This window comes from Artibeus jamaicensis, unplaced genomic scaffold (assembly GCF_021234435.1).
Source record: "Artibeus jamaicensis isolate MK-2021 breed Jamaican fruit bat unplaced genomic scaffold, CSHL_Jam_final contig_463, whole genome shotgun sequence".
Classification (NCBI taxonomy): domain Eukaryota; kingdom Metazoa; phylum Chordata; class Mammalia; order Chiroptera; family Phyllostomidae; genus Artibeus; species Artibeus jamaicensis.
Window position 1 is genome coordinate 2,804,967 of NW_026521841.1, and position 14,691 is coordinate 2,819,657.

At 42.1% G+C, this 14,691-nt stretch overlaps 1 protein-coding gene across 1 annotated transcript in view; it reads right to left on the reverse strand.

Moving 5' to 3' along the window:
* The window catches only part of CFAP221 (cilia and flagella associated protein 221), a 112,020-nt gene that overhangs the window by 83,354 nt on the left and 13,975 nt on the right, over window positions 1-14,691 (reverse strand). Inside the window, exons 4-6 of the mRNA XM_037146232.2 lie at window positions 6,591-6,677; window positions 6,338-6,436; window positions 2,709-2,809 (exon numbers count right to left, since the gene is read on the reverse strand). Coding sequence (XP_037002127.2) covers window positions 2,709-2,809; window positions 6,338-6,436; window positions 6,591-6,677 — 287 coding nt within the window. The remainder of the gene's footprint in view (window positions 1-2,708; window positions 2,810-6,337; window positions 6,437-6,590; window positions 6,678-14,691) is intronic.

Genomic DNA, 14,691 nt, shown 5'->3' on the forward strand with positions numbered 1-14,691 from the left:
GAAAAAAAAGAAAGAGAGAAAAGGGGGAGGGAGGGGAAAGAAAAGAATGAGAGAGAGATGTGTGGGAAAGGAGAGAGAGGAAGGAAGGAAGGAAAGAAAGAAGGTGAAAGGAAGGGAGGGAGGAAGATGAATTAGAAAGTTAGATGATTCCTGCCACTTCAGTTTTGGTAAAAAATTTCTATATTCACCCATTTAAAGAAAATAGGTGAAGGAATCAAAATGTGCAGAGTAAGTGGGTCCCATCAGGAGAGACTCACCTTTGTTAAGTGAGTCTTGGGGTCCCTGTACACACCACTTAATACCAAGAAGGCCAGGTGAAGACACAAAGGACTGATGAGTCAGAGGGAGGAAACACTGGGATAGAGTTCTGGCAGAACATTTTGGAGAAAATAAACAGAAAACGAAAGAACAAGGAGCCAAGAACACATGTCATCCAAACTGTGCAAGTACGAAAATAACCATTGTTGGCCATGATGTAGGAAAACAAGTTGTCATGCACTGCAGGTGAGTCTGAGAATGGCTACAACCTTTTGGAAACTAATTTGACATTAGACAGTAACAACAAATTTTTTGCTGAACCTGCAATTTCATTTCTAGGTATATACCCAGGAGAAACTCTACAATATGTGCTGCAGGCCATGTACAAAGATATACAACAGTAGTGTTGGGCAAAGCAAAAAAAAAAAAAACCATATGCCCATTAGCAGTAGAACAGAGAAAAAATCCATATAATAGACACTACAGCTATATGAATTAATATGGCTGAACCACAAAAATGTAATACTGAATGAAAAAAAAGCAAGTTACAAAAGAACTTACATAGGGTATGATTCCATTTGTGTAAATATAAAACACTGGCAAAGCTAAACATGTATTGTTTAGGGCTACATACATGTGTGTCAAAACTATTAAAATCAAAAAGTGATTATCACAAAACTCAGAATAATTGTTGCAAAATTACTGGTAATGTTTTATGTCTTAAAACTATTATTCATTATTTTATTAATAATTTGTTCTGATTAGTATATATTCTGTATACATTATTAATTTATAATTCTTAAAGAGTTGTTAAGAGTCAGAAGCTCATAGGAAGGTCAAGAAGCTCATGTGTGGGATGAGGGAAGAAGGTCACACATCAGCTGAACCAAGGCAATTGTTCCAGATCTAAATTTGGGGGTTTCACTCAAGAACAACAGATAGCATGAAAAAAGAATAGTCCTGGAACTCACATACATCAGCACCCCTTCTACCTCCACAAGGGTTCAGTTGTCCCTCTCTCTAACTCTAGCAATTTGTAATTCCCTCCCTGTGCAGTGCTGCATGTGGGCACTTGAATTTGTCTTTCCTGCAGAGCATGGTGAAGCCCAAAGCCTTTGCTTACCATCTGGGCCTACATCAAGAGGTATCATATATTTACCAGCTATTGGGTGGATTAAAATCCTTCAGTGGCCCTTCAACACCTACAGGATGTAGCCATGCTCTCTGCTGCCACCATGCTTTGAATATGCCTGGAATGTCATCTTCACAGCCCACCCCATGATGTCCTCTGAGGATAACCACATGTCACCCCCATATGAGTGAGGACTTTCCCCATTCCTCCAATCAAGTTTGCACTCACTCTTCTGGGCCTACACAAGAACCTATGTATACCTCTATGACAGCACTTAGTAATTAGTGTAGTTAATCGATGACATAATTCTGTCCCCCTAGACTCTAAGCCCTTCAGAATCAGGACTGGCTGTTCAGTGGAGCCTTTGCAGGTAGAGCTCAGTTAGAATGGGTAAAGAGGCTGGAGCCAGGCCCTGCAGGAGCCTCCCCTCAAACTGCTGAACCACTGTGGGGCAAGGGGGTGGTAGGACAGAGGGCCAGGGAGCTGGGATAGAGGGGTGGGGTGAGGCTCAGGACAGAATATATTTCCCAACCAGCAAAGAATCATTTCAATATTCTAACAACTGGCATGGCCATTATATCTCGATATCTAATAGCATAATACCCATCTTCTTTATATCTCTAGGGACAGAGCATTATGCCTGGCAGTAGATATTAAATAAATATTTACTGAAGAAACAAGACATATCTTAAATTACAATTGGAATCATCAACTATTTTCCCAACAAGGAGGAGCAGGAATCCAAAATTTGGCTTCTATGGTGACTATCTATTGTCTTTGTCATTCCTGTATTCATTTCCCCCTTCATTTAAAAACAAGTGTTGATTAATAGATGGGCATGAGCTCCAAGCTGGTCCAATAAGAGTCAGTTGATCCAGTCAGCTGGTCCAATAAGAGTCTGAGACTTTTGCTTAAATACCCCCAAACCCTCCAGCCCCTCCAACCATTCAGGATGCCAATAGTATTTGGAGCTCCTGGCAGCTGTGCTGCCCCCCTGAAGAGGCTGATAAAGAAGCCCGGAGAAAATCAAGATATGGGAAAAGTCAGGTTCTTGAAACCTGCTTTGAACTCCCAGACCCAGCCATGCTTGAAGATTCATCTTGCACCTTTCAGTTAAATGACCCAATTAATTCCCTTTCTTGCTTATAATATTTTGACTTTCTTTGGTGTTTTTTTCTCTTTGCAATTACAAGTCAGGTCTAACTCAGCTAGAAAGATAACCTTTTTTTTTTAGAAAAAATACAGCTGTAAGTTTTTATATATTATCTCGTAACTTTTCACATCCTATGACATTTGGTAATTCATTTTGGTAACTTACCTTTCACCAAGTGGAACATTTGATAGATTTATATATGAGGGAAAATCCAGTGTGTTCATGACAGGATAGGCATGGATGGGAATAAACAAAGTGTCATCACCCTAAAATTAATGAGAAAAATGTCACATTTATCATACTGAAGACTAAAAGTTTTAAAGATGAACTAGTACTTTATTTTTTCCATCATTAAAATATATTTTTAGAAAAAATATTTTCTTAAGAAACCTGAGCATTTAAACACAACATTTAAAATATAAATTTTTCTTAGTTTTAAATAAAGTGCAAATAATTTTAAATATAACTCATTGAAATAATATTTAATATTATGCAGGAAGGCTAAAAATAATGATTTCTTTATGTAGATTTGAAGACAGTAGCTGTCTTTCAGTTTCAGAAAGTTATAGGGAAACAATCTTTGGTAACCTGAGAGAAAGAGAAACCAGAACAGAATCAGCTAATCCAGAGCTGAACATATACAGAGAACCACTTCCAGTCCTGCATAATATAGGACCTTAAGCATGACCTTCAACCTCTCCAGGTCTTGTTTCTTCCTTTGCAAAATGGGGATATTCTGCCTTTCCTTAAAGGTCTTTTCCAGAGTTAAAGTAGATGATGGCTTTAAAAAGTTGAAGGCAACTACCAGTCAAGATGGAGGTGTAGGTAGACACACTGCGCCTCCTTACACAACCAAAAGAAAGACAAGAACAAATTTAAAAACAAAAAACAACCAGAACTGCCAGAAAAATCGAACTGTATGAAAGTCTGACAACCAAGGAGTTAAAGAAGAAACATTCATCCAGACCAGTAGGAGGGGCAGAGATGGGCAGCTGGGTGGAAAGGACTCACTGCAGAGTGGCAGCTGGAGGACTGGGGTGGAGCAGGGCAGGTGAGGCAGCAGCTTGCCATCCCACATTTGCATGTGGATAAACCAGGAGGAACAACTGGGCAGTGAGACAGACCAAACAACCCAGGGTTCCAGCATGGGGAAATGAAGCCTCAAAAACCTCTGATTGAAAGAAACCTGTGGGTGTTGTGGAGGTAGGAGAAACTCCCAGCCTCACAGGAGAGTTCATTGGAGAGACCAACAGGGTCCTAGAACATACACAAACCCACCCACCTGGGAATCAGCACCAGCAGGGTCCAATTGCTTGTGGGTAACAGAGGAAGTGACTGAAAGCTGGCCGAGAGCTGAGCAAGCACTAATCTTCCCTCTCAGACCCCTCCCCCATATACAGCAGTTCAAGGCAGCAACTTGGGTTGCCCCATTTTGGTGAATGCCTAAGTCTCTGCTCCTTACTACATAACAAGTGTGCTGAAACGAAAAAATGGTCCAAATGAAAGAACATATCAAAACTCCAGAAAAAAATACAACTAAGCAATGAAGAGATACCAACCTGTCAGATGCAGAGTTCAAAACACTGGTAATCAGGATGCTCACAGAAATGGTTGAGTATGGTTGTAAAAATAGAGGGAAAAGTGAAGACTATGAAAAGTGAAATGAAGAAATATATACAGGGAACCAACAGTGACAGGAAGGAAACCAGGACTCAAATCAATGGGTTAGACCAGAAGGAAGAAAGAAACATTCAATCAGAAAAGAATGAAGAGACAAGAATTTAAAAAAATTAGGAACCTCCAGGACAAGTTTAAACATTCCAACATCTGAATCATAGGGGTGCCAGAAGGAGAAGAACAACAGCAAGAAATTGAAAATATAATGAAGGAGAACTTCCCTAATCTGGCAAAGGAAATAGACTTCTAGGAAGTCCAGGAAGCTCAGAGAGTCTCAAAGAAGTGGGACCCAAGGAGGAACACACCAAGGCACATCATAATTACATTACCCCAGATGACAAGGAGAGAATCTTAAAAGCAGCAAGAGGACAAGAAAGGGTTACCTACAAAGGAGTTCCCATCAGACTATCAGCTGATTTCTCAAAAGCAACCTTGCAGGCAAGAAGGGGCTGAAAAGAAGTATTCCAAGTCATGAAGGCAAGGACTTACATCCAAGATTATTCTATACAGCAAAGCTTTCATTTAGAATGGAAGGGCAGATAAAGTGCTTCCCAGATCGGGTCAGGTCAAAAGAGTTCATCATCACCAAGCCCTTATTATATGAAATGTTAAAGGGACTTATCTAAGAAAATGAAGATGATAAAAAATATGAACAGTAAAATGACAACAAACTCACAACTCTCAACAACCAAACCTAAAAAAATAAAAATAAAAAAACAAACTAAGCAAACAACTAGAACAGGAACAGAACCACAGAAATGGAGATCACATGGAGGGTTATCAGTGGGGAGGTAGAGGGGGAGAATGGGGGAAAAGGTGCAGGGAATATAAGAAGCATAAATGGCAAGTAGAAAATAGACAGGGGGAGGTTAAGAATAGTATAGAGCCCTGGCTGGTGTAGCTCAATGGATTGAGCACAGGCCTGAGAACCACACGATTGCGGTTTGATTCCCAGTCAGGACACATGCCTGGGTTGCAGGCCAGCTCCCAGCAGGGGACTCATGAAAGGCAACCATACATTGATATTTTCCTCCTTCTCTCCTTCCCTTCCTCTCTAAAGATAAAAAAAAAAAAGAATAGTATAGAAAAACGTAGAAGCCAAAGAACTTATATGTATGACCCATGGACATGAACTAAGGTAGTGAGAATGAGGGTTGTATGGGGGTGCAGGGCTGAGGGGAATAAAGTAGGGGAAATGGGACAACTGTAATAGCATAGTCAATAAAATATATATTTTTAAAAAGTTGAAAGTACTGCATAAATGCAAGGTATTTTTAGCTTTACTATTAATAAGAGTAGGAAACATTCTGAGCACTCTATACAATGCCTGGTCTAGGGATTTGTGTTGTACAGAATATTCTTCCTGAAAGCAATGTTCTAGTTTTAGTTTTAGGGTTTTTTCCCTTTAAAAATGGAAATTCATTTGTTACTAGTGCATGCTCTTCCATTTAGTTTTAAAGATTAAATTTAGTTAACCGTAAGCCTTCTCAATTTACAAGAGTTGGGGCTGGAATACAGAGCAGAGGGAAGTGTGGAAGTGACCGTTTCTTGGAGAAGAACTGACAGCCCAGCAGCTGACTCTGGTAGGAGCCAAAGGATGAATTAGGTGACCGAGAAAAGGCTCCTAAGAAGTCACACAGCACAGTCAGCCATTTGGGGTCTGGCCACACAGGCTCCCACAGTTCTGCAGACCCCAAGGGCTGCCTCTGAGGACATTTCCACATAAGATACAATCCCGACCTCAGTGTTTATAAACACCAGTTGGGGTTCTCAGTAATTTTTTAATCTAGCAGTTAAAGGAGTGTGGCTAAGTTATTTGAAAAAGCCTTCATCAATTCCCAGTATCCCATGATAAATGAGGTTTTTAGGCCAGGGCAGGTGGGAAATCTGCAGCAGCAAACTGTGTCTCCTGCCTTTGCCCAGATCTCAGCAGCCTAATGCGTTCCCACCTGGGGCCCGCTGGATAAGGACCCTCACGCCACTCAAACAGGCTGAACAAGGAACACCAGGTGTTGGGCTGGGGACTTCATACCTGTCATCACATCTCTCTCCTTCCCTTGAGGATATTAGTTTTGACACCAACCCCACCCTCAAACACCTGATTTAAAGAAACTTACCTTACAGTGAACACGGATGCAGTCATAATAATATCGCCACTCATCTGGAGAAAATGTAATGGTGACCGTGAGGGACAAGCCAGGAACAAGGTGGTGTTCCTATAAGAAAAGGGGTCTCTTGTTGGGACAGGTTTCAGAGCACTCAGAGAGCAGAACGCTGCTGATAACACTCTGCACACCTGACCTATGACACAGAAAGCCACAATCCCACAACGAACACCAACGGGAGAATAGGCTGTCCAAGAGCACTTACCTTTTTCACGTAGTTGATCTGAAAGTATTTGGTCTGTGGGGGCAAAATATGAACATGTACGTCTTTGTTGGAAACATTGACCAGATGCTGGAAGAGAAAAAGAAGCATTCAGAATAAACACACTTTTATCCATTTGCACATTCATTTCCTCATTTATTTTTCCTGTATCTTGTTCCTAAAGGGATTTGAGAGGAAACAATGTATTTTTTAATTTTAAAATGTATTCTAAATCCATCACATGCCATTTAAAGAATAATAAAATAAACAACACCATTTAATGAGTAATAAAATAACCCCATGTGCTTTCTGTCCAGCTTAAGGACTTCACTAGAGGCTGCACCCCACCTCCCAGGGTCCCCCAGGCATGTATCCTCCTCCTCTCCCTGAGGTATGTATCTTCTTGTTGAACTCAATTTAGCACTGCGATTCAACTGAGCTAAGAAGGCAGCCACCCACCAACTCTCACAGTTTCTCTAATTACATGCTACTGGTCCTCTGGACCCTGAGACACTTAGGCAGTTAAACAATCAGGAAAAAAAGAGTGTGGCTAGGATAGGCTTCAGTCTGCCTCTGGGGTGAACTTAAAGGAACTCAAGGCGGGGAGTTCTTTGATGGTGATAGGAGGTCAACACTGTGAAACAGCACAACCTGCTGGATAAATTAACTGGGTCTCTGAGTAGAGGTATTTTTCCTTCCTCTGCTTAGGACGGGAGCAAGAAATTTAGTTTCTGGGCATCAGGGCTTTACCTAGGCCAAGGGACAGTTAAGAGGCCTTTGGTTTCCAAAGTCTAGGCCAGAGCTGGGCCTATCACTGAGCCCATTGCCCACGTCCTCACATTTATTAAAGCCCCAAATTAGGTTACAGACATTATTTCCTGCTGAGGTTATATTGGTGTTTGCATCTGTTAAAAGTTCTCATTTGTCACCTGTGAACATTCTTGAAGTACCGCAATTTATGTGACCTTGTTTTGGTATCTCTCTCTCTCCCTATCTCTATCTCTCTATATCTATATCTACACATATACATATAAAATAGTCTGTCTGGAAAAAGTCTAACCATTGCTAATATAACAACAATGGAGGACTTCCGCCAAGATGGAAGCATAGGTGGATGTGCCGTGCCTTCTCACACAACCAAGTTTAGAGACAACTAAATATTAGCAACAGAAAACACAACCAGAACACGGAAAATTGAACTTTTCAGAAGTCCGTTAACAACAAATTCTTCAGCCTGACCAGTAAGGGGTGAAACCAGCGGCTGGTGAGGGGTTGCACAGGAGGACTCGGTCAGACGGACTCAGGCGCGGAATCTAGACGCGCAGAATCCAGACGCGTGGAATCCAGGCGCAGGGTTGGACCTAGTGAGCGACTGAGCGAGCCACCAGGCGAGCGACCGCGGAGGAGACAGCGGGGAAGCGGTGCTGCGTGTTGACTGTGGTTGCCCATTTGTGCGCGAGCGGACAGGCGAGGGAGTGGGCGGTTGGACCGGGCTGGCGGATCCCGGGGCAAGCAGCAGTAGAGGGCGCCGCCAGTTCCCCGCTCTGACCACGCCCCCATATATAGCATCACAACCAAGCGACCTGGGAGTCCAAGGCACCGCTTCTCACACTTAAAGGGCCAGAACAGACCAAAAATGTCGCAAGTTCTCAAAGTCCCTGAGCCCATAGATCTAAATGACGAAGAAATAGCAAAACTCTCAGATGCACAGTTTAAAACACTGGTCATCAGGATCCTCACAGAACTGGTTGATTATAGCCACAAATTAGACAAATATATGAAGGCGAAACTAATAGAAATGAATGGAAGTGCACAGGACACCAATAGCAATGAAAAGGAAACTGGGACTCAAATCAATGGAGTGGACCAGAAGAAAGCAAATAATGGCCAAACAGAAAAGAGTCAGGAAGCAAGAATTTAAAGAAATGAGGAGAGTCTTAGGAACCTCCAGGACATCTTTAAATGCTCCAACATCCGAAGGGGGAAAGGCACAGCCATGAGTGGAAAACTTATTTGAACAAATAATAAAGGAGAATTTCCCCAATCTGGCAAAGGAAATAGACTTCCAGGAAATCCAGGAAGCTCAGAGAGTCCCAAAGAAGTTGGACCCAAGAAGGAACACACCAAGGCACATCATAATTACATTAGCCAAAATTAAAATGAAGGAGAGAATCCTAGAAGCAGCAAGAGCTAAGGGGACAGTCACCTACAAAGGAGTCCCCATCAGACTGTCAGCAGATTTCTCAAAAGAGACCTTACAGGCAAGAAGGGGCTGGAAAGAGGTATTCCAAGTCATGAAATCCAAAGACCTACAACCAAGATTGCTCTATCCAGCAAAACTTTCATTTAGAATGGAAGGACAGATAAGGTGCTTCTCAGATAAGATCAAATTCAAGGAGTTCATCATCACCAAGCCCTTATTATATGAAACGTTAAAGGGACTTATCTAAGAAAAAGAAGTTAAAGAAACATGAACAGTGAAAGGACAGCAAACCCACAGTTATTAACAACCACACCTAAAATGAAAGCAAACTAAAAGGACAGCTAGATCAGGAGTGGAAACATAGAAATGAAGATCTCAAGGAGGGTTAGCAACAGGGGAGTGGGAGGAGGAGAAGGGGGGAGAAGGTACAGAAAATAAGTAGCATAGACAGTAGATAGAAAATAGATGGGGGGGCAAGAATAGCATGGGAAATATGGAATCTAAAGGACTTGAGACACATGGTCATAAACTAAAGGGGGGATAACGGTGGGGATGGGGGGTAGGGTAGAGGGGAATGAAGGGGGGAATAGAACAACTGTAACAGCATAATCAATAAAAAAATTTTTAAAAATAAATTAATTAATTAAAAAAAAACAGTGGTTTGTGTGACATTGATGTAACTTGGCAGCTAAGGAGAGTGGACTGGAATGCACATGAACAAAGACAACTTCACTGTACTAGTTGGTTGGGGTGGTAGATGCCATTGAGTGAGCATGTGTACTGTGTGGCCATCACATTTTGTATTAAGCTTGAACATTCCTTTGTGGAAACTATGGATTATTTAGAAAGCCACAGCTATGGGCAGCTGGAGATTGGCAACGTGACATCATGACACGACAACGTGGCCACTTGTGTGTCACGTCTTCTGCAAAGTTTTTTTGGTAAAACATCAAATCGCCCAGGTAACTCAGCTCTCCACAGTCCAGATTTGGTGCCCTGTGACTTCTGAGCTTCCCAAAACTAAAATCATCTATGAAAGGAAAGAGATTTCAGACCATCGATGAGATTCAAGAAAATATGATGGAGCAGCTGATGGTGATCTTGAGCACTCTGTGAGGTCCCAAGGTGCCTACTTTGAATGGGGACTGAGATGTCATTGTCCTATGTACAGTGTTTCTTGCATCTTGGATTTTCTTCAATAAATGTCTCTATTTTTCATATTACATGGCTGGATACTTTCTGGACAGACCTTATATATTAAAAGCCTTAAAAAAAGGTTTCGAAGATATCTCTTGACCTCCAAGGAGATCTACATAGGGGTATAGGCTTGGTGAAGTTATGAGCTCCTTGGGTACTACCCCTGGGATGGGTCCTTCCAGAAGAGGCTGAGAGGATAGGTATTCTGGGGCCCGGGATGCCTGGAGCCTGTGCCTGGGGTGGTGGCACCTGCCTGGAGATGGAGAGGCAGACACTCAACCCCAAGTTCTGGGAGTCTTCAGAAGAGCTTTGTCCCTGTACTTGTCATGGAGGAAGAACTGTGAAGGCCTCGAGTTTGAGTCCAGGAAGAACTAGGAGCAGACGTGATTATACAGGTGGTTACATTGTTTGTCACGTACTTTAATTTAGTAAGGACAGTGCAATAAACAAGGGCATATGAACTGGTTTTAATTCGCACCTTGGGGTGGTTAAGCTTAGGAGAAATCAGTAACCTGCACTCCAGGAGGGCTCAGTGTGCCCTGAAAGATCCTGCACCAGAGTCCCCACTCCAGAGGTGGCCACCAAGAGTGCTACAGGTGTGCTCACCTGAACTGACACTTGAGAGATCTTCTGTATTAGCTTAAGGGATGCTTGGGATATATGTATAAAAATAGGCATTTCTGCTCTTGAACAAAAGGGCTATGAGATTCAGGTGAGCCCAGAGCCCATTCTCCTTTGGAATGATATTCAAAGGCCCAGGATCCCCTTAGGTTGTGTGTTTGACACTTCACAGAATTTTTAAAAATTCTGTCAGCCACCTGGCAGCCAATCCTACCGACAGTATTGCTGCCTGCAAAGCTTCCCTGCAAGGAGCTACGGCTGAGACTTCTTGCAGATTCTAAGTCTGATGACTTTTTTGCCTGCTTGTTAATCAGGGTTTATATATATGGCAGAGTTTCTTCTTGGAGTCATTTTCATTGTAGCAGACTACATAGTGAAAGGGCTCTTGGGATGGGACCTGTGGTTCCCACCTCCCATCAGGGTTAGATGATCAGTGAGAAACAACTTCATTGGCTTAGTCAGTTTGCAACCAGTAGCATCACAGGCTGAAGGCCAGAAGCAGATCCTCAAAGCCACTGGGCTGCCTCAGGTGTACCATATTCTAGAACGCCCCCAAGGGAGACAGCAGCTGGAACTCCAGAGACTAGGCACCTAGCCAACACCTGTGGGTGAGGGGCTGAGCCAGATTTCAAATTTGAAAACAAAGAACCTTATGCCTCCTCCAAACTGAGCATAGCAGAGCAAATCCACCATGCCCAGTACCTATTTGTGTGTGAAAGCTGCACCCTGGAATTCAGGGGATGATGTCTGTACTGTCAAGTGAGAAACAACTAGTAATATGAAAAAACTGAATGACTCCTTAAAGAATAGAACAATATAGATCACATTCATGATAATAAAGGACATATTATGTGGCTAGAGTTTCCATTTTTAACTTTAAAAGACCCTTGATCTGGAATTATGTATTTGGATCAACAAAGAAAAAAGTAACAAACTCAAACGAAAAATTAGATATTTAGGTGTACCTAAACAGGGAGTGTAAAATGAGGAAGAAGATTTTCAGCTTTGTACTTGACATTTACAGTGAAATGAAGACTTGCTAAGACTGAAGGGTTTGGCCCACCACTGTTCCACATGGTAGACCATGGGGAGTCTATGAAGGCAGTCAAGGGAACCTAGTGATGGTGGTACGGGGCGAATTGCTTTCACAAGGACATTTAAACCACGTGTTGCCTAAAACCATTCCAGGGGACATGTTTGCCAATGAGTTTTAAAAATAAACTCCAAACAGTAAGAAAACCTAACAAATTAAAGCAAAAAATGAATGACTTGCTCTCTACATTTTAGAAAATAAAGTCAACATCCAAGAGACTGAATTTCAAAATACACTGGGAACATGGGATATTTTACTAATTTTGCAATTCTCAATTTCTGGTTGCAAATACTCACTGCATGCTATAATAACCCACACCCCTAGTCCTACTGAAAATCGTGTTGTCTGAGCCCTGGAAGGACTAAGAGGACATTGAGTACAATGCCCTTGTTATATGAAGACCCTGCAGTTTCATACCACACACAGCACACAGGGTTAAGTGGCAGAGTCAGGTCTAGAACCCTGTCTCCAGCTCTGGTCTAGAGTTCCTTCTACTACAACCCATTGTCTCATAGCTCACCATATCTCAGTGCCTGAACTGCGTTTCTTACTTTTCCTTTTGCTCTTTATCAGAAGGTCAGTTTCATGTTTTAAATTGTTAAAAATAATACCCTTTCAGGACTAAAATGGCATTACTGCCTTTCCATTTGTAACTAAAACTAAAACTGGAAAATATAATAATAATTCCAAGGTGGGGAGAAGCCTTAAGAAGGTGAAGAAGTATTTAGAAGTATTTAAATTAATACTAAAAGTTCATTTGAAAATAAGAAAGCATGAGCAACTCAGTGTTACCCTTTAGTAGTGCTTAAAATCCTACCCTGTCTTCTAATTTGGGGGTCAGTAGATGTCCCCAAATTGTTTAAGATCTCCAGTCCACTGGGGGATGACCTTCTCCTGGCCCTGTGGGTCCTCCTGACCTTGATGTTGCCTCCATAGGGCACCACATCAAATTTAGCCCCTCCTTCAGTTTTTCAGAACTGATCCCACAACAAACAAACAAACAAAAACCCATTCAAGCATAGGGTTTAACCGCTTTTACTCAAAACAGTATTAAATTAGCAAGACGACCAACTGTATGGGAAAACATATTTGCCAATGATACCTCAGACAAAGGTTTAATCTCCAAAATATACAAAGAACTTACAAGACTTCACTCTAGGAAGACATCAAACCCAATTAAAAAATGGGAAAAGGACTTGAACAGACACTTCTCCAAAGAGGACATACAGAACATCCAGAGACACATGAAGAGGTGCTCAATATCGTTAGCTATCAGAGAGATGCAAATTAAAACCACAATGAGATACCACTTTACACCAGTCAGGATGGCTATAATAGACAAAGCAACAAACAACAAATGTTGGAGAGGTTGTGGGGAAAAGGGGTCCTTAGTTCACTGTTGGTGGGATTGCAGACTGGTACAACCATTATGGAAAACAGTATGGAATTTTCTCAGAAAAATAAAAATCGACCTGCCTTTTGACCCAGCAATTCCACTGCTAGGATTATATCCCAAGAATCCTAAAACATCAATTTCAAAGAACCTATGCACCACAATGTTCATAGCAGCACAATTTACAATAGCCAAGAGTTGGAAGCAACCTAGGTGCCCGTCAGTAAATGAATGGATCAAAAAATTGTGGTACATATACACAATGGAATTCTATGCAGCAGAGAGAAAGAAGGAGCTACTACCCTTTGCAACAACATGGATGGAACTGGAAAGCATTATGCTGAGTGAAATAGGCCAGGCATTGAAGGACAAATACCATATGATCTCACCTTTAACAGGAAGCTAAATAACAAAATAAACAAGCAAATAGAATAAAAACAAAGACACTAAAATAGAGAACAAGTGGGCAGCGACCAGAGGGGAGAGGGAAGGGAATTTAAGGGGGAAAAACGAGGAGGGATTTTGAAGAACAAGTATGAAAGACACAGGGATGAGGTCTTTGGGGGGGGGGGGATGGGAGGGAGGTGGGGAGACGGGGCAGAGGGGGGGGTTGGGATGGGAGAAATTGACAAAAGAAAACTGTACTTGAAAAATAACTCAATAAATTAAAAAAAAAAGATTCACAGGGATTTCCCAAGTTCTGCCCACAGCTCTCTTCACTCCCCCTCTAATCTCTTCTCTCCACGGGTGCCCTTCTGTGCCCCTTCAGGGGGTCCCACTCTTCTTTCCCCCGGCCCCACAGGGCTGAGCAAAACCCACTCACCAGTGAAAGTTGGGGTGAGTAGGAGCTAACCTTGGAGTGAGTCGGGGACTTATCATAGTATTTTCCCAAACACAAAATTTCGGACTTGAAGTTCGTGTCTTTAATACCTCCCCTCAGTGGCACAGCTTTTTAGGAAAGGTTAATACTTAACCCCCGGGATCTAGGAACAAAATTCAAGCAGCCTTATAAATTCTGTAAAGTGCTTTAAATTCTTTAAAATGCATGTTGATCATGCATTTTACTCTAAAATTTTGCTCTATAATGCATTTCTCTAAAACAAGAGAGTAAAACTGATGCTCCAAAAGATGCACTGTGTTCACACTGGGGCTTCACCGCTCTCCACCCTTGTACTGAGAACTGTTAGGTAGCAGCCAGAAATGAGTGGCCAGAGGAGAATTAAAAGCAGGGCCCTCACCATTACAATCTAACAAAGTACTTAGTACAGGAGGCTAGAAGCAAAAGGAAGACATGTCTCACCAATTAACTCAGCAGTCTGGAGCTCGCCAGGACTGCTAGATTGCCAGGTGTCCTGAGCATTACAAGCAAAATAGCACAGGAGGAGGGGAAAGTCCTTGGGGTTGTGCTGAGAAAAGGGGCTTCTGTAAGCTTGTGTAACAATCTCACTAAAATTGCCAGGTGTCTTGAACATCACAACAGGAATCATACAGGAAGAGTGGGGGTGGTGTAGTCCTTGAGATTCCATGCTGGGGTAGGGAGCTTCTGTAACAATGTCACTAAGACAAAGAGCCTTTACTGAATAAAAAAGAAAGGCTC